This window comes from Protopterus annectens, chromosome 9.part0 (assembly GCF_019279795.1).
Source record: "Protopterus annectens isolate FY-2018-M chromosome 9.part0, PAN1.0, whole genome shotgun sequence".
Taxonomy (NCBI): Eukaryota; Metazoa; Chordata; order Ceratodontiformes; family Protopteridae; genus Protopterus; species Protopterus annectens.
This window is the reverse complement of record NC_056743.1, coordinates 807,736,098-807,761,082: the sequence shown is the minus strand read 5'-3', so window position 1 is coordinate 807,761,082 and position 24,985 is coordinate 807,736,098. Positions and strand designations below refer to the sequence as shown.

The window sequence follows — 24,985 nt, the reverse complement described above, 5'->3', positions numbered from 1 at the left end:
TCTTAAGAGTATAGAGGTAAGTGATGGTGTTTGGTGAAGGTGTGCACTGAACTCCAAGTTGCAGCTTCCAGAATATCCTTGGTTGGCACTCCCCTGAGAAAGGCTGCTGATGCAGCTGTAGCCCTGGTGGAGTGGGACCTAATGTTAGCAGTTACCGGTTTCCCATGATGCGTGTAGTAGAAACGTATGCAATGCTCTATCCATTTTGAAATGGTCTGTTTTGAGATGGCTTTTCCTTGTGATCCTGCAGCATAGGCTACAAAGAGCTGGTCAGATTTTCTGAAAGCCTTAGTTTTATCCAAGTAGTAACGTAATTGCCTGTGAATGTCCAAAGAGTGCCGGAGTCTTTCTCCTTTGTTCTGGGGATTTGGGAAAAAGGTGGGCAAATGAATGGTTTGGTTTAGGGCCACACTGGATACCACCTTTGGCATAAAGGTAGGGTTAGTTTGTAGAGAGACTGTCTTGATGAAAAATGAGGAAAGGCTCTACTGCCATCAGCAGCGGCCTTAGGTCAGCTAGTGCCCTAGGCAAAAAGGCTCCACAGCACCCCACCCCCCCACACCATCCAGGTGCCCCCAACCTGGGTCTACCCACACCAAATAAATACTGGAAAAGTACCCCTGCTACAGCGGCGCCCTAGGCGGCCGCCTACTTGGCCTATGCCTAAGGCCGGCCATGACTGCCATTAGTGCCTGTAGCTCTGAGACTCTTCTAGCTGAAGTTATTGCTAGTAGCAGGGCAGTTTTCCATGAAAGAAATTTTAAATCAGCTGAAAAAGCTGGTTCAAAGGGCGGCAGTGAAAGCTTTTCCAGAACAAAGTTGAGATCCCAAGTAGGTGTTGGTGCTCTCCTGGGCGGTCTTATGTTCTTAGCCCCTCTGAGGTACTGTCTTAGGAGTGGATGTGAAAATAAAGGAGGATCCGTGTTGTAATGAGCTGAAATTGCTAAGGTGTGGATCTTAATAGATGAAAAGGAAAGTCCTTTGTGCAACATCTCAGTTAAATATTGTAGAATCTGAGGAATGTTTGGATCAAGGGGATTTTGGCCTTTAGCCTGGTTCCAGGCACAAAATCTTTTCCATTTGTCTGAATAGGTTTTCCTGGTGGTGGCCTCCTGGCCTCCAGAATGACATCCATAACAGCTTTGGATAGAGGTGTTGGCTGGTTGTTTAGGTAATTTGCCATGCAGCCAGGTTTAAAGTCTTGAGCTGGCTGTGTAGAATCTGATTGTCTCGCTGTGTGAGCAGGTGAGGAATTTGTGGTAAAATCCATGGTGGGCCATGGGCCATGTTCCTTAGAATTGGATACCAGTGCTGCTGTGGCCAGTCTGGTGCAATGAGTATCATTTGTGGCCTCTCTAATCTAACTTTCAGCAGTACCTTTGCTAGAAGAGGCAGTGAAGGAAAGGCATACACTGTTAATGTTTTCCAACTGAATGAGAGGGTGTCTACTTTCCAAGCTTGTGGATGGAATGTCCTTGTGCAAAATTTTTGAAGTTGGTAGTTTTGGGGGTTGGCAAACAGATCTATGTATGGGCGTCCCCAGTTTTGAGTTATTGCAAATACTTGTGGATCTAGTTTCCACTCGTGGGGATCCATGATGTTTCTGCTTAGGTCGTCTGCCAATGTGTTTTTCTTTCCTGGCAGGAATTGTGCTTGTAACTGAACCTGGCAAGACAGTGCTGTGTTCCACAAGGCCATTGCTTGCCTGCATAGATGGTAGGAATGTGTGACCCTTGCTTGTTTATGTACCACATTACTGTGGAATTGTCCGTCTTTATTATTAGCTGCCCTGGGTGTAAGAGGTCCTTGAAAGCTGTTAGGGCATTCTGTACTGCTAGCATTTCTTTTTGATTGATATGCAGATGCCTTTGATCTGTAGTCCATTTGCCCTGAATGCACTGTCCTGCCATGTGTGCTCCCCAGGCATAGTCCGATGCATCTGTTGTCATAGTTTGCCTGGCTGTGGGTAAGGCGAAAGGCTGACCCTTGTTGAGGTGACATGCCTGTGCCCACCATAGAAACTCCTGTTGAAGGCAGGGAATGAGTGGTATCATTGTTTCCAAGCTGTGGCTGTGCTGAGTCCATACGCTTTTCAGGTACCATTGTAATTTCCTCATATGCAGTTTTGCAAATGGTATTAGTAGTATGCAAGATGCCATGAATCCCAAGGCCTGCAGAATTTTTCTTGCAGGGAGTTGGGTCTTTGTTGCCATTATTTTGAAGTATTGAGTCAGCTGTTGTTGCTTGTCTGGCATGAGATAAGCCATCTGGGCCGTTGTATTCAAGCTGGCACCCAGGAATATTATGTTTTGTGAGGGCACTAGTTTTGATTTCTTTTTGTTTACTGTGTAGCCTAGGCAACTTAGAAGGTGTTTGACAAATGCCAGATGCTTTAAAAGAATGTCCTTGCTTTCTGCTTGAATAAGGCAGTCGTCCAGGTATGGGTATATTTGAATTCCTCTTTGTCTGCAGTATGCAATTACTGGTGCCAGGCATTTTGTGAAGACCCTGGGCGCGTAGATAAGTCAAAGGGCAGTGCAGAGAATTGATAATGGGTTGAACCTGCAATGAAGCGGAGGTATCTTCTGCAATTTTGTCTGATAAGGACATGCAGGTATGCCTCCTTGAGGTCCAACGTTACTAGCCAAGCATTCTTGCCCAGCATGGGAAGAAGCTGCTGTAGTGTTAGCATCTTGAATTTTGGTACTTGTAGACAAGTGTTCAGAATTGAAAGATCCAGAATGGGTCTCCATGCTTTGTCTTTTCTTGGGACTAGAAAGAGTCTTGAGTAAAATCCTTGTCCTTGCTCCTGTGTAGGTACCTGTTGAATGGCTCTCATGTCCATGAGAGCTGTAATTTGTCTTTGTGCCTCTGCCCATTGATTTGGTGGCAGGTTTGGCATTCCTTTTATCCTTGGCAAGGTATGAAAGTGGAATCTGTATCCTTGTGAGACAATGTTTAGGACCCATTTGTCTTTTGTGATGATGTGCCAGTTGTCTGCAAAGAGTGCTAATTTTCCTCCCAAGGGAGCTGCCAAGAGAGATTTGCTTGGTAGTTTGAGGATTGAGTCATTGTGTTTGTCTTCTGCTAGCTTGGGGCCTGTCTTCTCCTCCTTTCTGGGTAGCAGTACCCCATTGGCGAGGTTTGTAAGGGCCTTGTGACTGACCTCTGCCCATTGGGCATCTGTATTTGCCCTCTGTGATCTGTCAGAAGCTGGAAAGGACCAGTTTTTTGTTGGCCAATTTCTGCTGAAACGAGGGGGTTGTACCTGTAAAAAATCCTTGACCGTCTGCATAGACTTTGCCTTATCCTCCATTTTCTTTAAAACCTCTTCTGCTTTGACACCAAATAATACATCCTGCTGTAAAGTTGCATCCAGTAATTTTGCTTTAACATGATCAGGTAGGGTTTGTTCTTTTAACAAAGCATGTCTACGTATGACAGACCCTGTAACAGCTGCCCTACAGGAAGCTTCCAATGAATCAAATCCACATTGTAAAGTATGTTTACCCACCTGTTCAGCTGCATGCAACAGATCCTGCATTTCCTTGAATTCAGACTGTTCAGAATGTGTGCTCATTTTTTGTTTTAATTGAGACATTAGGAATTGCTGATATTTCAGCATGTGAAACTGACAATTTAATGCTCTCATAGCCAGAGTAGCTGAGGTGTATATCTTCTTTCCCCATATATCTAGGGCCCTGGAATCCCTTTCAGAGGGCACAGGATTTTTAGCCATAGAAGCTTTAGCCCCTTTGGGACCCAGGGAAATTGTTTCTGGGTCAGCCACAGGGCTTTTATAAAGGAATTTGTGTGAGTCAGGTACTCTGTAGTACCTGTCTGGTTTGGCTGGAGCAGGAGGTAGAGAGTCTGGATTTAGACTAGACTCCAAGTAAACATCATCCACAATGTCTAAAACTGGAGGGATAGCAAGTGGTCTGTGCTGGGGTAGTAAAAGGAACTCTCGGAGCCTTTTCTTAGAATCAGAGTAGTCCTTGCCTTCCCAGTGGAAATGTTCCCTCATGGTATGTAAAGTTTCCCCAAAGGAGTAGTCTTCAGGGGGAGATGCTGAGGGAATAGAGTCTTCAGCATCACAGTCTTCATAAGGGGGAAAAGTGTAATCCTGTTCCTCAGAAGAATCTGAGGAAATTGAAACCTGGTCAGAGGAAGCATAATCCTCCTCTTGTCTTAGTCTTTTATCTGGAGGGGGATGGGAACCCCTGATTAGGGTAATCAAATCTTCAGCCATCTTAAGCATCTGTTTTCTTAGGCATGGGGCCTTGAACTGTAGACTGATGTACTGCCTTTTTTGGTTTTAATGGAGTTTTAAGCTTAGCATAAGATTTAATGGTGAGTGTAGTCGGTCTGAAGACACCTTCTGCAACCGAAGGTGTTTCAACTGCACCGGGATCTCCTTCTGCTCTGGTGTCGGAAGGGCCTAATGAAGATGGCTGCAACGGCCTAGTACACTCCGCTTGAGAATCCGCAGCTGTCTGGGGTTCCAATTCTGCGGTCGTCAGGGGCTGCTTAGGTGCCTCACTGAAAACCGAAGAACAGGCGACAGGCCCAGCAGAGGCCTCGGAGTCTGGCTTGCTCCTAGGCTGCCTGTCCTTATCCTTGCGTTTTTTATGCATGCCGCCGGTCATCGGCTGCTCCGACGGCATGATAATTAAATTTCCTACCAAAGTAATGTCGTGCGAAGTCAAAACAGCGTTTGATAGTTCGTTTATTACACCTAGCACAAAACTGACAACCTGTGACGTCGTGGTCTGAGCCTAGGCAAGGAATATAATAAGAATGGAAGTCCTTATGAGGTATTTGCTTCCCACAAGAAATGCAATTGTTAACTTTTTCTGACATCGGACTGAGGAAAGAAAAGGTTCCCCAATGGGGTACTTAGCTTTATTGAAGACTTCGGACTAAAATTCGATTCGAAAATCTCAGGTGTCGGCCGACCGGCACTTGCAAACTGCTTCTGCTTCGGGCACCGCGCGGCAAGAAAGACTGGAGAAAATGGCATTGGATGCCTCTTTTATATACCCCTGGCACACTGACGTCAGGGAAGAAGTGACAGCATCCGACGCCGGACCAAGACTTTGGAACTCAGGCCGACTGCGGGACCGCCTGATGGCAGGATAACCCAAGTGTGCTGACTGCAGCAAGGTAACACGATGAGCATCAGATTCGTCCAGAGAAATGAATAACTGTCAGGCAACTGGCTTTTGGATGGAAAAAGTCATCCAAAAAGCATTCACTGATTTGTTTATTCAGCGCACAGCTTTAATCACACCTCACACTTACCCAACTACTTTGTAGTGAAACCATCTTTTCACACCATGCTGAATAATTTTATACTGCCAAAGAAACATGCTCAGTCCAGTATCTGGACAAACTAAAAGACAAAATATACGGCTTTCTAAGCAGATATTCTTCATACAGATCACTGCAGCAATAGCCTAATCTATATGGATTAACAGCCATCCAGCTTCCAAAGCTTCAGTACACCTTCCATGCATCCAAATGGTTAGTCAACTCAAGCTGAGCTTACTAAAAATACAGGTTTAGACAACAAGCTCTTCAGAGCTGTCCTTCCACCAAGAAGAGCACTCCTCTGCAGGTTTTCAAGGACTGACTGTTAGCTGATACTGTCATATTGCTGGTCAGATAAGTTCCCTTCGCGGGAAAGCCTTCCACATTACTTTTAAAGTTGTTCTAACTATGTTTTGTGTTAGAAACTACTTTTACGCTAAGAAATAGTACTCTTCCTGACTATATTATGACTTGTGTACTTTTAAACGGGACTGCAATTTTCACTTGTGGTAAAAAGATGTTAAAAGTTGTTTAAAACTGCTTTTTCTGTGGAAAAAATATTTTACTTTTTGGAACTAGGAAGAGTATTTAAAGTGCATTTTTTGAGGAGAATAAAAGTTTCTTTGTTGCTACTTTCCTATTTTACTGACTACTGCTGCTAAGCTTCCCCAGGAAACAAGTACCTTTTTCGACTTGACAATGGAACAATCTTCCTTTACCCGAATTGGACTTTCTTCCAGCCACAAAAAGAAAAAATTAACTAAGTAGCCTTTGCTATCACAGTAAGCTGGTCATTGGCCACAGCTGCAGGCGGGAAACTCTGATGTGGCCAAAGCTGGTTTCTCAAGCCACTCAACTTTTTCTTTGGATACCCCCTGGGATTACCCATACAGCCACCATGGACAAGGGGTTAGCCACATCCCCTGCAGCTGCATCAGTGAGCAAAAGACAGCCACTGTGTCGTGAAAGAAGGGGCAGGAAATGTGCCCCTGCTAAGTCAGAATGCAATGCCCATCTCTGGGGAAGCTGTTGCAGGTTAAGTCTGTTTGCCCCAACTTTCTTGTTAAAAGGCACAGGAAACTAAACATTTAACTTGTCCTGCGTCACTTTCTCGGAACAGGAGTAATTTATTGGACTTGGCTCAGGATATTTTGCAGGCTACTGCCCCTTCTTGTAAGGAGGTTTCTGGTAAAAGAAAAAAAGGATTCCTCTTTCTCTGAGCAGGTTCAAGATTTGGAATCTGTAATGGAATGTGAAGAGCAGATACAGGCTTCTCCTCAGGTTTCTGATTCAGAACAGGGTGTAGTATATAAGTCTATGAAAGGGATTCTCTTTCTCCTCCCAGTCCCATCACATCAGTTCATTCTACTCAGTAGAAAGACATCATTTGGGAAAGCCCACCCCCTTAGTTTCTCAAACTTGAATTATCGTGTTTCCTCCCTGCCCAGTTAACCTAAAGAAAGAAAAAACTGCACTTCATTCATCTGTTTTTACTGCATTTATGTTTCTTCCCACTTTATTTTGCTTTTACTGCTTGTTCTTAAAAGTATTCAGCTGCATTTATTCTGCTGCAGAATAAGCAACAGGAAACCAGATCTTACCCCCTTTGCAGACTAGACATGTTAGCATGTGATACAGTTTTACAGCACATCACTCTATCTAAATTCTGTTGCAAACAAGCTGAGCAAGACCAAGGCAGACTCTTGAATGAAAACCGAATCAGAGATCTTCCAAAATTTTATCTATCTATGAAGAGCTCCTCAGGAAGACATTTTTGCCTCCTCTCATAACAATAAATTGGCAAAATTCTCTTCCAGGGCTTCATGCAAGAAGGCCTGAAAGACAAATGTTTTATTTTTATTGGACAGCAATATTCCTGTATGCTTTACCACCCTTTCCACTGATATCCAGTGTATTTCTGAAGATTCAGGAGGACTACCATAAAGAATATTCTGGAGACTGCCTTGTGGTTCAATCAAAAGTGGTTCGCCCTTTTAGACCTGGCCAAGGGGAATGAACTACCACAAGCTTCCTCATAGACTATTTGCTCACACAACCCCAAACAACTGCAAATGACTGCCTGGAAGACAAGGTATTAATACCCTTTAGGCACCCATTTTCTGAGGACATGGAGCAAGTACTAATGGAGGCAAATAACTCTGCTACAAGACAATGACACACATGCAAATGGAAAAGGTTTTCTTGTTGGTGCTAACAATCATCCAGGCAGCCATTACCTTCCTGTGGCCTTGTCTTACTCCTCTATCAAGGTTCATAAGTCGGCTATTTCAGCATGTCAGGACATAGTCCCCCCTCTTTCAATGTAATCCCAAAGTGAAAATGATTTTGAAAGGAGTGCAACAAATGAAGCCTCACTGAAGACTGGCTGCTCCTCACTGAGATCTTTATTCTGTATCAGAGAAGGTAACACTTGTTCCATTTGAATAAGATCTGTATGATTATGTTCTTTAACATGGAAAACAGTTTTGATGACTGATGATTGCTCTGACCTGTGCAAGGAGGAGCATCTGAGTTGAAAGCTCTTACAGTGTGTTGACATTGTCTGATCAATTACCAAGCTAGGGTTTCTTTGAGTATTAATACTTCGCTTATGCCTAAAGTGGTATCACAGTTTATTTTAATCCAAACTATCCATCTCTCTGTTTTATTTACAGAACCTAAAAATGAGGGAGAAATGATGTCATACCTTGGATGTCCACAAACAAATCAGATACTAAACTGACAGAACAAAATATTTCAGAACTTCCAATCAGTTGTTCATTTCTTGTGGAGGTAACAAAAGACCATGTGTGGCAAAGTAGACCACTTTCAAATAGTTGTCTCAGGCTATTACCTTTTATGTCCACCACAAAAAAATATTCCAGACAGGGTCACAGCTCGGTCTACCAGGGCCCTGGCTTCATTTATTTTTTTTGGAAAAGACTGAATATTCTGGAAGTATTCTCAAAGTGGCATCTTGGCCCTCTAGGCTCTATATCAGAACATCGAAGTATTAAAACTCTGAATGTTCTGATATCGAACACTATTCAGCGAACGCTAAGAATAGTGAAGCTGCAGAACAGCGAATTCTTTCCTCGGGAAAGAATTCGGTTGGCTATTTCTGTGGCTTCGCTATTCTTAGCGCTGTTGTGGAAAGTTACGGGCTGGGTTCAGGTAAGTGTGCGATTGTTTGTACGTTAGGGGTGGGTTAAGTGAGTTAGGGTTAGGGCGCGGGTTTAGGCGTGTGTGTGACAGTGACAGATTTTAGGGTTAGGGGTGGTTTAAATGAATTAGGGTTAGGGCGCAGGTTAGGGGAGGCTGCGATAGTGACAGACCTTAGGGTTAAGGTTTGGGTTAAGGTAAGTGGGTAGATAGTAGTGTATGTTTAGTTTAGTGTAGCGTTAGATGTAGGAATTTAAGTGTGTGTGTGGTTGCTGTTTGTTTAATGTGCTTGTGTTGTGTGCATATGTTTCGGAGCAGCAAATTTTTTCCATGGGAAAAAATCTGCTGTTCTGAATGTTTGATATTTTCATGTTTAGATGTTTTGGAGCCAATGAAATAGTGTTCGCTATTTTCATCTTTCGATAATGTGATATAAACGCACCCTCTAGGCATACTTTCACAAAGCACTACAAACTAGATTCCTTTACCATTCTTCAGGGGCTCCTGGACTCTTCCCCTTACCCCTCCCAGTTGTACTAAACCATGGTAAACTACCCATATAGCTGAGGCTATTGCAGCAATGATGAAAATGAATAAAAACATAGTATAGTTTTTAAGTAATCATTCAAATTATCACTGTTGTAGTAACTGCTCTTTATCCCCCTTGTTTTTGGTGTGTGTTTTTTTATGTCAGGGTGTGAATATGTAGTGTTTCTTTTCCTAGTAATGTCCTTTCAGGTGCATTTAACAGTCCCCCTCTCTCAGTTGGCATGAACATTTTGATGGACATGGCACCCAAACCTTATCTTCTTTAATCAACTCAGTTTGAGCTAATAGTTTGGGTGTGTGGCAGGTGCCCTAAAGCTTTGGGAGCTGGTCGGCTTTTATATCCCATGCAGGATACATCTCAATACAGCTTAGGCTACTGTAGCAGTGACTATACAAACCAGCCTGTCAGTCCATTGGGATATTGTCCGGACATAATCTGCAGATCAGCTGACTTTGAGACACTCTGCATTTAGAATCTTCTTCACAAATATGTGCAGTTAGTCATGTAAAGGAACACTGTTAAAGTCTTTAAAACATTGTGTACAGATTATAAATCAACATGTATGAACTTACTTACAATATCATATATTTTTTTGGTTATAATTTGCACTGTGATTCCTCATATCTATCTCTGTTGAAACTGTCTTCCCCACACCCTCCCTCATTTTAGTTTCTATAGCTTGTGTGTTAACTCAAGGTTCCCTTAATTTGCTGTTAATAGCAGCCTGCATTTAAAGTGGATTGTTGAGAGACAGCCTTACAAGACTCTCTGCAAATATATAGAGCTGAGTATATTTTTTTGTATTATTCTGTGTTATAGAGCTAAATTGTTACTTAGATATCTGTTGTCTTACTGTTCTGCAAATATACAGATATCAGTATATATTTTTTGGTTATAATTTGCACTGTGATTCCTCATATCTATCTCTGTTGAAACTGTCTTCCCCTCCCTCATTTTAGTTTCTATAGCTTGTGTGTTAACTCAAGGTTCCCTTAATTTGCTGTTAATGGCAGCCTGCATTTAAATTGGATTGTTGAGAGACAGCCTTACAACACTCTCTGCAATATATAGAGCTGAGTATATTTTTTTGTATTATTCTGTATTATAGAGCTAAATTGTTACTTCGATACCTGTTGTCTTACTGCTCTGTAAATATACAGATATCAGTATATATTGTTTTTGGTTATAATTTGCACTCTTATTCCTCATATCTATCTTTTGAAACTGTCTTCCCCACCCCCCTCCCTCATTTTAGTTTCTATAGCTTGTGTGTTAACTCAAGGTTCCCTTAATTTGCTGTTAATAGCAGCCTGCATTTAAAGTGGATTGTTGAGAGACAGCCTTACAAGACTCTCTGCAAATATATAGAGATGAGTATATTTTTTGTATTATTCTGTATTATAGAGCTAAATTGTTACTTAGATAGCTGTTGTCTTACTGTTCTGCAAATATACAGATATCAGTATATATTGTTTTGGTTATAATTTGCACTGTGATTCCTCATATCTATCTCTGCTGAAAGTGTCTTCCCCACCCCCTCCCTCATTTTAGTTTCTATAGCTTGTGTGTTAACTCAAGGTTCCCTTAATTTGCTGTTAATAGCAGCCTGCATTTAAAGTGGATTGTTGAGAGACAGCCTTACAAGACTCTCTGCAAATATATAGAGCTGAGTATATTTTTTTGTATTATTCTGTATTATAGAGCTAAATTGTTACTTAGATATCTGTTGTCTTACTGTTCTGCAAATATACAGATATCAGTATATATTTTTCGTTATAATTTGCACTGTGATTCCTCATATCTATCTCTGTTGAAACTGTCTTCCCCAACCCCTACTCCCTGTTGTTGGTTGTAGTTTAAATTTGGTGGCTTTTGCAGTGCCCGCCCCACTGTAGATTTGATCTAGGACACTCCCCCAATCCCATCTCTTTACCACATTCTCCCTAATAAACCCTTTCTGCACTTGCTTTTAGTCCTTTTTAATTTAATTACATTTTTGCAAACTGTGTGTAGACTAATATTGCTACATACTCAAGTGTGCCAGCTTGCACTGCATGTGAATTGTTTTACTACTGTTTTTGCTACTTTTCTGAAAAAAAATTTCTGCTTTTACTGTATTTGTGTTTCTTCCTACTTTATTTTGCTTTTGTGTCATCTTAAAAGTACTCAGTTGTATTTATTACTGTTTGGTGTAACTCATTCTAAGCCTTTTAGTTTAAGCACTTGGGCTTCAGACCAGTTGTTTTACATTAACAAGGTTTGGGGTCTGCACTGTAGTGGCAGAACAGGTAGCTTACATCCTTCTAAGTTGGGAACTGCTGATTGAGGGCACAGTGTCTGTTATTCTAAAAGTGTATTAATTCTGGTTTAAGCACTTGGGCTTCAGGCCAGTTATTTTACATTAAAAGGATTCGTAGTCTGCACTCTTGTGGGAGGAGAGGCTGGATTCTGCCCTTCTGAGCTGGGAATTTCTGGTTAAAGACTTATAGTGCCTGCATATTTGAACTGCTTCTTACTGAAATTGGTACACCTTGTTTGCTGTAGCATAGACTAGATCCAGGCCTGCTGACTCTAGCTTTGTTTGTATAACTTGAGCACTAATCCAGGCATTCTTTAAAGTATTCAATTGTATTTACTACTGCTTGGTAGTAACTTGATTAAAGTGTAGCTATCATTCTAAGTCTTTTGGATTAAGCACTTGGGCTTCAGACCAGTTGTTTTACATTAGGAAGGTTTGTGGCCTGCACTGTGGTGGCAGGACAAGTAGCTTACATCCTTCTAAGTTGGGAATTGCTGATTGAGGGCTCAGTGTCTGTTATTCTAAAAAGTGTATTAGTTCTGGTTTAAGCACTTGGGCTTCAGGCCAGTTGTTTTACATTAAGAAGGTTTGTGGTCTGCACTCTTGTGGGAAGAGAGGCTGGACTCTGCCCTTCTGAGCTGGGAATTTCTGGTTAAAGGCTTATAGTGCCTGCATATTTCAACTGTTTCTTACTGAAATTGGTACACCTTGTTTGCTTTAGCATAGACTAGATCCAGGCCTGCTGAATCTAGCTTTGTTTGTATGCTTGTTGTTTGTTTGCTTATTTCCCTGAAACGCTAATACCACCTAAACGCGGCTTTTCAGCACTTCTGTGGATCCCTAGTGATATCTGCATTGCTTACTGTACTTATTTCCTTGTTTCACTTAAAAGAAAGTTACTGTTTGTCATTTTTGCATTTAAGTTACCTGTAACACATTGCATTTAAGTTACCTGGCACTTGCTCACTAAAGCAATTTTATAAGTCAGCACTAAAAAATTAAAAGCACTACACCCTCACAAACTCCCCTTGAGTACCTTGTTCCCAATTGGCCCTTTTTTCAATTATAAAGGAATTCCCAATACTATTCTAGCATGTCCAAAGGTCAGTTGTCAATCTCCTCTCCGGTCCAGCTGGTAAATCTGGGAATCTTGAGGCAATGTTACAACTGCCTCATGTACACAGACAACCCTCTCCTTCTCCCAACAAATTCCAACACATGTGAGAGATGCATCCATATAGCCAAACTGGAGGCTAAGCTCTCTCAACTCAGTACTGGTGTAACCAGTCAGGAGGAGAAGGAAACCACATTCACTACAATTCCAGTCTCACACAGACCTACCATGACAGCAAACCAAACACATAAACACACAAAAACATACTCGGAGGCTCTAAATAAAAATCTGCCTAAGCAGCAGAGACCTCCAAAGCAGACACCCAAGCAAACGCTACCCCAAAACAAAACACGTTGCAACACATAGCTCACAAAGCCAGTGTGCCGAACAGTCACAGCCCTTAAGGCTAAACAACACACCTGATACACTTGTAATAGGTGACTCTATCATCAGGCACACTGACGTCCCGCTCACCAGGCTGAACAAGGAGAAGGTCACGGTGAGCTGCCTGTCGGGCGCTAGGATCCGCCACATAACACAAGCACTCAGGTCACTCCAAGGCAAGTACAAATATGACTCAGTCATTGTCCATGCTGGTGTGAATGACCTGAGACGTACCTCCCTAGACTACATGAAAAGAGACATAGAGGAGCTCTCTGAGCATGTGGCCCAAGCCGGTATGCTCCTGACCTTGAGTAGCATCTTACCCTCACCAAGAATGATGCCACAATATGAAGACAAGATGATCAATTTCAACAATTGGCTTGAGTATTGGTGTCATACAAAAGGGGATCCAATGCCTGTCAGCCTGGGATGACATGCTCAACAAGCCACAATGCTTCGCTAGGGACGGCTTGCACCTGTCACCCCTGGGCTTTCGGATATTGGCAAAAGCTCTTGCTACCCCCATAGTGCCTTTTTTAGGCAAGGCTCAAAAGACAAACCCACCTTCACAGGTATCACAAGGGATAAGAAACTAAGAGTAATGCTACTCAACGCCAGAAGTCTAAACCTCAAGATGCATGCACTCAAAACTCTCCTTAGCATGGAGAACATCGATATCTGTGCAGTAACAGAAACCTGGTTCAAGGCTCCCGAGAGCACCCCATCACTACCAGGTTATAACTCATACCATGCTTTTCGGCCCCAAAACTTGGACCGAACCACAAAAGGAGAGGGAGAATCAATATTCGTCAAACATACCCACACCTCCAAGTTGGTGGCACAGCACGAAGCATCAGAGACTATCCATGTGCAACGAACAGTGGGTAAAACTGCCTTCCAGTTTATAGCCTGCTACAGACCACCCTCCCAAACCCAGGAACCCCACTCGGCCTTCCTGAGAACACTGGAAAATATGAAGGTCTCTCCAAACACCATTATATTGGGCGACTTCAACTACCCAAACATAGACTGGGAGCATTACTCTAGCTCCAACACCCTAGCCCAAAGGTTCCTAGAATTTATAAACTCAAATGCTATGGAACAACTTGTTACCACTCCCACTACTGGACCTGATCATCACCAACATGGGGACTCTATGCTCCAGACCAGAAGTGTATCCCTCACTGGTAAGATCAGACCATAAACTAATCTCACTGGATATTCACATCCCAACCCCACCTCCTGCCCAGAAAACCACAGTGAAAAACTTCTCTAAAGCAAATTTCACACTCCTCAAAACCGAGGTGGAATCCTTCAAAGCCCCCGGGCCTGTGGAAAATACGGCCCAGACCGCAGAATCCTTTATAAATGCATTCTATGAACACCTTCAGGAATGCATGGATCATGCAATCCCAAATAAAACCAAGACCCAATCCTCCAAAGGCAGACGTCCTGTCTGGTGGACCCCAGCCATAAACAAACTATACAATAGAAGGAGGAAGCTACTAAATGATAGAGCAAAATCCCAAAAGGGAAGGCATCTCTGATCAGTATTAGCAAAAAACTACGGGCACTCATAAAATCGTCTAAGGCTAGCTTCGAGAGAAAAATTGCACAGGACACCAAGGATAATCACAAGGCTTTCTTTAGTTATGTTAGGAACCTGGGTGGGAATTCCCAGATATGCTCAGAATTAGTCCAAAATGACAAAAAATACACCGAACCCACAGACATTGCCAACATCCTAGCTGACAGGTTCAGCAAACTTCTCCCCTCCCACCAAAAGGGCAAATATCTATCCCAGCAGAGTGCTGCCCCGACATCTCAGATGCTCAGGTAAGAGCCGCCCTCTCCAAAGCAAAAAACACAGCATCAATGGGACCAGACGGTGTCCTGGGCTGCGTCCTACATGAACTCCAAGAAGAGCTAAACCCAAACATAAAACTACTGTTCAATCTCAGCCTTACTACAGGATATGTACCCAAAGAGTGGCATACAGCAACAGTGGTCCCTCTCCACAAAGGTGGTGCCTCAACGGATCCTGGAAACTATCGCCCCATAAGCCTGACTAGCTTGGTCTGCAAAGCTATGGAAAGGATCACAATGGACCTCATAAATAAAGATATTGGGGACCTACAGACACTGGATCCTACCCAGTTCGGCTTTGTTAAGGGCAGATCCTGCCTCTTAAACCTGGTTGATTTCTTTGAAACAGTCACCAAGGCCATTGATGAGGGGAAGGTGGTCCACACAGCCTACCTGGATCTCGCAAAAGCCTTCGATACAATACCCCACTCGGACATTATAGATAAGCTCACCAGCTTAAATATAAACCCCTATGTCACTAGATGGGTTGCAAACTGGCTCAAGGACAGAATCCACATGATTAGAATTGCTGGAGCCATGTCAGACTCCAAACCAGTTACAAGTGGTGTCCCACAAGGCTCAGTCCTGGGACCTCTCTTGTTCGGTATATATTTCTCGGAGGTACAGGCCAACATGGAAGGACTGTGGCTGACCAAGTTCGCAGATGACTGCAAACTGGGTGCCATAATCGACTCTCCGGCCGACACAAGCATCCTCCAAAAGGGCCTCATAGAAACAGACAACTGGTGCCAGAGCCATGGCCTCAAGCTAAACGCCAAAAAGTGTATAGTCATCCCCTTTGGCAAAAACAAAATGCCCACAAATTACCACATAGGTGGTAATCCGTACAGAAGTAGTAATTAGGGACCTGGGGACCCAAGTTTATAGTCTCTCATTTGACAACCACGTGGCCAAAGTGGTTAGAAAAACATTTTATATAGCCCACCTAATCATGAAGGGATTCACATCTAGATCAGGGGAGGTCATCGTGCCTCTTTACTCATCCCTCATCAGGCCCATAATTGAGTACAATGCCCCTTTTGGGATGTACCTTACCAGACACCTGCAGCAACTGGAAAGACCCCAAAAGTACCTCACCAAGAGGATCAAAGGGCTAAAACAGATGCCATATGCTGCCCGGTTAAAGAAACTCCAGCTCTACTCAGTGGCATACCGCCTGCTCAGAGGCGATCTGTGCCTGACGTATAAAGCCATGTCCAACCCGGAATTAATGGACATGCTGCACCTCAGAAAATCCAAATCCCATCGAGCTACGCGCTCAAGAGACTTGAACCTCAGCACTGAAATAAATAGGACATGCTGGAGGGACAGATTCATAACCCAGAGGCTCCCTTCACTCTGGAATAAAATCCCAGTCCAGGTTAGGCAGAGTCCCTCATTGACTCTCTTCAAGAGGAATCTTGACGAGTGGATGGGAGATCGTAGGTTTAACCAGGGTATCACTTCTGTGTCACTGTTACACAGAGGCACAGTGTACTAACCTCGATAAAGGGCATAGCAAAATTAATTTAAAATGGGTGGCGAAAGCCAAACACATTCTGGCTAGGCTTATAAATGCCATAGGGCAGATAGCCTAGTATGAACCTATGAACCTATAGCTAGTCATGCTGGCACATAATACACAGGTTAATCTGAAATTATGTACAAAACCTCAGCCAGACATGATAGCACAAATGAGTGTGTCTAATTTTTTCACGGTGCTGTCTCCAGAATTAAAGGAGCAACTCTCCTTTAGTTTTGAAATGTCACTGGTAATGTTAAAAGTCCACCACACCGAAGACGACTTTGTATGTTTGCTTTGATTCTCACTACATATCACTTGCTGCATTGCTCACTGCTCCCTTTCATTTTTTTTTTTAATTTCTAAAAATTTGCTCCACCTTTACTAATTTTTTGTTCTAAGCCTCACCCCCATCCCCCTACTCTCTTTTCACCTGATAGATTATTCAGTCTCCTTTTCCTATATACACCAGTCCATTTATTATTGTTCATAAATTATTATTAAACAGGCAATTTTGCTAAATGAATGCTTCTGTCATAATAAAAGCAAGTTTTGCATTCTTTTTCTACTTCTGTTATGACAATGACATTTACAAGCTGACAGGTACACATACAACACTGCATGAGAATAGTAGGTACTATTGCCAAGGAAGTGCAAAGTGACAACAAAAAAAAAAAAAAACTGAGGGATAAATATGCCAGGCTGCACAACAGTTTGGTGAAGCATTAGGGGTTATCCAGGCATATCGTATACAACAGGGGTGTACTCTTACCTCTCAACCATACTGAATTCCTCGGTCTTTACCTGTTTTGAGGGCAAAATAATGGGGTGGGCCCCTTCAATTTCCGATTTTTTTTAATTTTTTTTAGTTGGTTGTCATCACGCATCCCAAGGGCGTGTGTGTAGTGATGGCATCAGACAGACTGCCAGACTGTTGGAGACACGGCTCACTTCAGTCAGACTTTGTTGATTTGGAACTTTGGAAAAGCAGGATCAGGGTAGCACAACAGGCAGCAGTGAATGCAGAAGCTGTTTACACACTAACCTCTGCCAAGTACAACAGAGTCTGGTCTGCCCAGCTTTCACATGCACTCCTGGGATGAGAAAATTGACTTTTCCCGGCACCTCGATCTCCAGCTCCAGGTAAGTAAAAATGAAAAAAATGCATATGTAACGTATGTATGCCATCCATGCCCTTCATTTCAAACTATGTTTTCAGTACAGGTGCAGCAGTTTGTTAACTAGAGATTTTCTCTGGTGCGATGGTGTCAGGTCAGCTCCATGTAGAAACTTGCATGACATGCACTTTTCCTGCTTGATAACAACTTAGGTGGTACTCCAGTGTCAATTTGTCTTGTGTTCCTCCTGTTGTTATCGCAGTTTACTTATTTTGGGACTGTATTTTACTTTACTTTAATTTTAAGGGCGTTGTTCTTTAAGAACGGTCCCATAGCTGGTCCAGCGTGCTCTTCCTGAACACCCACGCAATTTAAATGCAACATTTAAGAGAATTTGCTGCTAACAAATGGTTTGTATTTAGAACGTTTTACTACTTCTTATTATGCTCCTTTATTGGGCCTGTATTTACTGTAATTGCAATTTAAATATGGCATTTAACAAATGGTGTGTATTTAGAACATTTCGCTGCTTCTGATTGTGCTGCTTTATTGGGATTGTTTAGAACGTTTTGCTGCTTTACTGGGACTGTATTTACTCTAATTTTAAGGGCTTTTTTATGAAGGATCCCACACGTCTGGTGCACGTACATACAAACATACATATTTCTCTTGCTCAAGACCCATGCAATTTAAACAGCATTTAAGGAAATTTGCTGCTAACGAGTATGTTATGCTGCTTCACCAAGCAAGGGAATTGCTGCTAACAAGTAGTGTGTGCTGTCTCATTACTGCCAAGGTTTGTGTTGTGTAGGAAATTTAATTTACTACTTCTGTTTCATTACTGCCAGGGGTGAGGGTTGCGTACTGTTTCATTACTACTGGGGGAGAGTGTGTGTGTGTGTGTGTCTGTGTGTGTGTGTGTGTGTGTGTGTGTGTGTGTGTGTGTGTGTGTGTGTGTGTGTGTATGTGTGTGTGTGTGTGTGTGTGAGAGAGAGAGAGAGAGAGAGAGAGAGAGAGAGAGAGAGAGAAAGAGAGAAAATGCCCCAGTTAGATATACCTTGGGAGTTAGTGTTACTCAGGCTCAAACCCTGTACCTTAGGTACAAGAGCCTGAATTCTCTACCCATACCACCACTTGTGATTCAAGGAGTTGAATCCATACCTTTCAACTGTCCAGATTTTCACAGACGTCTGGAACGTTTGGCTTACATTTTGGGTCTGTTCCTCTTAATTTGTGGATTTCTGGCAAATCAGTGAGAAGTGAATTCAGTAAATAATGACAGCCACTAAGTTTGCCTTCCTATCTTTCAGAAAACGCATGGTAACACAAAACATTTTATTTTAGCAGCTTTCTAAGATTATACAAGCAGTTTTTAAAAGATGTCCCTGGTTTTGGGCCTTTGCCCCCCCTGATAAATGTTGGCTTTTCCAGACTTCTTGTGCAGCATAGTTCTTCAGGGGAAGAGAAGTTTAGTGCTGCTTATGCCAAGTTTGTTTGTCTTGTTAGTAGCACAACAGGTAGATTATCTGCTTTTGATGCAGAAGGCTGTGGGTTCTACTCCCACAGTATGCAGCTGGATTGCTGATACTGTACTGTCTTGCACTTTTAAAGGGGGTGGATGCTCCTGTCCGGAGAATGTCCTCTTTGGCAGAGATACCTAGTAACTATGAACCTGTTATCAGTTTGCCATTCATTCCCTACTGCAACATTACTAGCTCATTTTTTTAATGTAACATAGTTAATTTATTCCTCAAGGGCAAAAGGCACTTTATTTGTAGATGAAACAATGAAATATAATGTTATTTGCTAGCAGCAACCTCTTCATTAGTTACAGATCTCTTTAATGTGAAATTATCTAGATGACTTACTTCTGCAGAGATTGTGCATATTTACTGATACTGGCGGACTGTAGAAGTTTGAGTAGACTTTTATGATGGAAATGTTCTGAATTGGGCAGTTTTGTCATTATTGGTTCATGCATTTTGTTTCACTGCTTACTGAAAAAATGTTCAAAACAATACATTTAAAATGTGCTCTAACAAGTGTGCTATATTACACAAGGAATATAATTTAATACAATTGGGAAGGTGTATCAAAGAACACATGTATATGTTTCATGTGGAAGGGACCTATGATTTGGAAACAGCTCAAAGGTAATCTTTATCCGCCACTGGCCACATGCATTTTCTTTGAATGTGGGTTTCAAATCTGTTTCAATTAATGTGAGTTTCAAGGGCAGAGAAGTTTTAATGCTAAGTCTATTTTCACTGTGAGACTGTATTGCTTTGCTTAGTAGCTGCATTAGTGTTTGTGCTATAAAATGTAAAATAAAGTTTTAAATGAAATCCAGATAATCATTGAAGAAGTAAAGCAGTATGCATATTACAGTGTTTATGGTAAATGGGGAAAAATAGCCAAGTAATGGGATATTGGGATGGCTGCAGGGGGGAAGGCTGTGTATAGGGGGGCCCTATTCGACCATGATTTTGGGAGGGGAAAAGGGCAGCCCCGGCCGGGCGGCACAAACTCTAGCGACACCAGTAATCAGTAGGCCATGGAGAATGGAGGGTGGGAAGATGGCATAATGGTTAAGGCATTTGCCTTAAAAACACAAGGTGCAGGGTTTGATTCTCACATGGGGTAATTGGCTAGGCTTAAAATGGCCCACAAGGGCAGTTAGCCTAGTACTAACCTATGAACCTATGAATGACTTTTGGAGGTCCTAGCAAACTATAATATTCTTTTGCTAAGATTAGAATGTTGCCTACCATTAAATGCCCTACTTTTACCACAAAACCCACATGCTGCAAGTCACCAAATCATCATCTTCTCCCTTCCCAGTGAACATCATTGCTACAGATTAAAAAAAATACAGGGTCTGGGGCCATATTTTAGTTGTCTGTTCTTCAATTTGCATTTGAAAGTTGGTATCCCACACAATTACATTAGAGCAGGTGGGGTTACATAATTATGTATGCATATTTTACGTTAATCAGCATACAGACTTGTACCTATTTTTCATGGGCCTTTGTCCAGATTTTTGATGTTTCCAGGTTGAGAGGTATGGGTGTACTTCAAAATCACCTCTCATCCATACAGTACAACATCCTTAGAACGCAGTGCTCCAAAACATAGCTCATCCCACTTATTAGGGTTATGTTTTAATAAACCAAACAGGCCTGTACAGGACTGCAGTAAGTGTCTCAATACTGTATGCTCATTCCCAGAGATAATCTGATGAATATCTCCCCTACAGCACAGCTCTGCAGCATGTCTCAAGCACGTGCACCAGAAGAATGGTGAAACAGTAGCAGATGCTAGGCTAATACTTCAATTTCACCCTCTCTGTCTTGTTTTAGAAATGCCAACAATGCACGCACAAAGACCCACCAGTCTGCCCTACCTCCTCTACAGCTAGGTCCAAGTGACAGTAGGACTACATGCCTAATTTTGCCTCACAGTCTAAACCTGCTGCAACAGCAAACCATGAATTAAGTCTTGTATGTGACAAAAAGCTTGTGTTCTGTTGCAATTTTCTGTACTTACCAAAATCAAACCAAATATGTTACTAGACATTAATAAAGTTTTTAAAATGTAAGAAATGGTGCAAATATTTAATAACTCAAAGGTGACAAGCAACACTCAACAGTATGGTGCTATCTTGCTCCAGAGCTTCTGTATGGCTTACCTTAAATTCTGCTATCGCTCCAGACTGTAAATCTGATTCAATGTTTCCTGGATCAAGATATGCAATGCTCATGAGAAACCCAGGACCTGTAAAGGCCCATAGCTTTCGGAAGCTGAAAGAAGTCTGAAACAGAAAAACAGCAAATTGTTCATAAAAAAACTATACAGCTTTCAATAAATAGCAAAACAGCAGTCTACATATTTCAGCAGAAAAGGTTGCATTAAGGATATCTACTTTGTTGTTCCCATTACAGGCAAATCAGTAGAAGCTGCAGCATTCATTGCAGAAGAAGAGACATGGTTATGGTGTGCGGCACTCCCCAGAGAGTCAAATAATTAGGTGTCTACTTACTCACTGACCAGACTGAAATATAACCTAACATATAACATCAACAGTGGCACAGGTACATTTGTTATAAGAAAATGTATGTTATGACAAATGTATTATGCCATCAGTATAACCGCCTGTTGTCATCTGCTGCAATGTTGTCTGCTGAATATGCATTCAAACTGCTGATTACACAAGTTTACATTTGGAATCAGCAGATCTTTAACTTCAGATTTGCTGTCCGGGGAAAATGGCAATGTATAAATTGTGAAACTCTGCTATGTGTCCTAGTACTTCTGATTTCACCAAGGATATGCAACTTTGGCGTTAATATACTAAAATTTATAGGGTATGTCGGGAGGTCCCCCCCACAATGCCCAGTCTCCTTCATTCTTCTCAGTTTGATTTGTGGAACTCACTTCCATCAGGTTCCTTTCATTGTCACATTGTTCTGTAAATTTTTATCAAGATGGCGGACACACAGCTTTACAAGCAGATATATCAAGCAAGGTGCCACACATCACTAATTCTTATCCTTACCAACTTATAAGGTGGACGTGAAGGATAGATTTTTCCAAGAAGGAAAATAAAATATACCAAATGCATGCACACGCACACATTGTTCTCAACACATTTGTAGTCTTTAAAACTAAAACTAGACAACTTGCCCAGAGATAAACACTACCATAAAGAACAAAACAAAAGCAACACATTCAAAATGCACAAAGAATGCCAAGGAGATTAATGTTATTCACACAAGAATGTTATCAAATCACATTCAGCACTACACTGATCAGAAGATTTATGTATTTTTGCATCACAAAAGACTTACTGCGCCAGTATCAGGTATGGCAACTTTTTCATTGAAGTATGTTGTGAACTCATCATCATCATGTTTGCTTGGTGAGGCAGGGGGACTTATGCTGTTGTACTGATGGCTACTGCTGGTAGGGATGATCAAGCCATTTTCCTTGGGTACCTCTTGAATTTCATCTACAACAAAATGAAGGAAAAATTATACAGCTAAATCAGCTGGCAAACTTGATGTTAAACATAAACATCGGTCCAATCATAACTAGGTAATCAGAAAGAGGTGGGTCCACAAGATCTACCCAACACCCACCTTCCTGCACCCAAATGTCCCATTCTATCCATCAAAACAAAGGCCCCACTGGCCCATTTATTCTTCAGTGGGAGCGAGTGTAAGGTGTTAGGGAATGAGATGCATACGCAGCTTCCCAGACAAGTACATCACTATTATGCAGTATTGGCACACTAGGCTCCTTGCTGCAGCAGACACAAATGCACTCCTGTAGCTGTGCTAGTGCAATAAGCCAATCTGTTTCCCTCATTCCAAGAAGAGTGACCTGGCAGTGGCATTTCTATGCTCACTACCTAGTCCATCTAGTGCTCATGCTGCTTGTCAAACATGGGTTATGAGCCAGGCCACTTTCTCAGTTTTGATTTTTTTGACATTTGTATCCCTAGTTTTTTAAAGCCACATGCTGGTTTGCTGTACTACTCTTTCTCCCAATCCGACTGGTGCAGCCAAGTCGTACTACTTACCAGTTGTCAAAATCTTCAATTCATGCCAGCTCAGGTCGCCCAGCTGAAGTGGAGAGCACTGTGTATAGTGCCCTAGCAGAACCATTCTCAATTATCCTTCACCAGCAACCCTGGGCATGGTGACATCCTTCACAGCCATTGTGAATGGCAGTGCCAGACTAGCTATAGTGCCCTGGTTAAAATTATACCAGCAAAATACAATGCAATGGTATAAGAGGAGGAGAGTCCAGTCCTCAACCCTGCCTGCGTGCCCATCACCCAGAATGCCAAGACTAGGACCTCAACACTCTTTGCAGGAAGCAGAAAGGATCACTTAACAGTATCCCAGCCTACTCCAACAAAGGAGATTCTCAAAGCTGTGCTCAGAAAGAACTGAACTTAGTTTTTAGAAATTACGGGGTCTGCTACCATGGCAACATGCATGCCAAATAATAAGCAGGGAATCCCTCAACATTGACAAAGAAACCAGTCATCCAGGCAGGCAGTTCCTTCTCCTGCAAGGCCTCTTCTTCAATGGTTAGTATTTTGCAAATACGAATGCAGAGGTGAGACTATGACTAATGCCCACATAGAACAAACTGAAGGAACCCACATATATAGACACCAGAAACTAATATGCCAAAAGCCAATCATATCAAGCAATGCCATTTAGGTGACCAGGCCCTATGAAGGAATATCATCTAACTTGCTGCATACAGATGTGCTCAAAGACTCTTACCCCTTTTGGAATCAGGAAAACAAAGGAGTAGAAAGTTCTTATTCCAAAGGATGAACAGGCTCCACAGCCCCTGTGAGGCTATGCCAGTCCCAAAACTTAGAACAGCCCATATGGCCCCTGGCAAAGGTCTTTCTGGGAAAGGACCCAAAATAAATCTAAGAGAAGGCCATTAATGGACATGTGTAACACAACATTCCTTTATAATGGTTTCTTAAGCTAGGGAAACTCATAGAAAGTACAGTTGTTTAAAATCCTACCAGAACAGTAGATGTCTTTCTGTTCACTGTTGAAGTATTCTTTACAAGAGGGATTCCCTGCCAAGGGCAGACCAACATCCAGCCATTACACCAAAGCCTTTAGGTTGTAGTGGGAGGTGATATCAGGACATACAATCCTCAGAACTGAAAAGCCCCAGTAGGAATGACAATCCAAGGATACTAGTAGGTAGCAAGCACATGTAGAATGAAAAAGGACCAGGGACAGGAGGGAGGCAGCAAATACTGCAACAGTGAAGAGAAGGAAATCTACTATTATGCTAAGATTTTACACAACTGTACTATGTCCTTCCATATTTGTTATGGTAAGATTTTACACAACTGTACTATGTCCTTCCATATCACTGTTGCAATATTCTTTACAACAGAGTGTGTGCAATAGCTTAGGAAGAAGACAGGGAGGAGGAATGGCCAGCAGAGCCCTCTAGGAAGCCATGGAGAATGGCCCTGGCAAAGTCAGATTTGGCCCTAGAAAATCACATCCAACTTATAGTGCTAGGTAAAAGTATGTACAGAAGTCCAGCCAATGGCATCAGGAATAGAATTAATAGCCAAATCCTTGAAAAAAAGCACCAGATGATGTCAAAGCCCTAGGGGAATAAGTCTTAACAGGAGGAGGAAGGCTCTTCCCATGAAAGGAATAACAAAAAGGAATGGCTTTAGAAATCCAAGAAGAAATTGTTTGCTTAGAAACAGCCAAATTTAAATACCTAGGACGAAAAGAAACAAAACCTGTTCAGATCAGAGTTATCTATGCAAATCCAAGGTGTGCAAAACATTCTCACTAGCAGACTGCAGAGAAGGGAAAAAGGTGGGCAAATGAACAAACTGCTTAAGAGATGACTCATTAACCCCCTTGGGCATAAATAAAGGATTAGTATGAAGGGACACCCTATCCTTATGGAAAACTAAAAAAAAAAAGGATCAGCCATAATGGCTTGCAGCTCAGACACCCGTCTGGCAGAAGTAATGACCAAAAGAATTACAGTCTTCAAAGAACAATGCTATAAGGAAGCTCAACTAGCAGGCTCAAAAGGAGCCAGAGTCAATTTTTCTAAAACAAAATTAAGATCTCAAGGAGGTGGG

At 42.2% G+C, this 24,985-nt stretch overlaps 1 protein-coding gene across 4 annotated transcripts in view; it reads right to left on the bottom strand.

Moving 5' to 3' along the window:
• The window catches only part of SLC11A2 (solute carrier family 11 member 2), a 614,374-nt gene that overhangs the window by 324,153 nt on the left and 265,236 nt on the right, over positions 1-24,985 (bottom strand). For all 4 annotated transcript variants that reach the window (XM_044083456.1, XM_044083455.1, XM_044083459.1 and 1 more), the window contains 2 exons: positions 22,173-22,333; positions 21,014-21,136 (listed from right to left, as the gene is read on the bottom strand). In XM_044083456.1, coding sequence (XP_043939391.1) covers positions 21,014-21,136; positions 22,173-22,333 — 284 coding nt within the window. The remainder of the gene's footprint in view (positions 1-21,013; positions 21,137-22,172; positions 22,334-24,985) is intronic.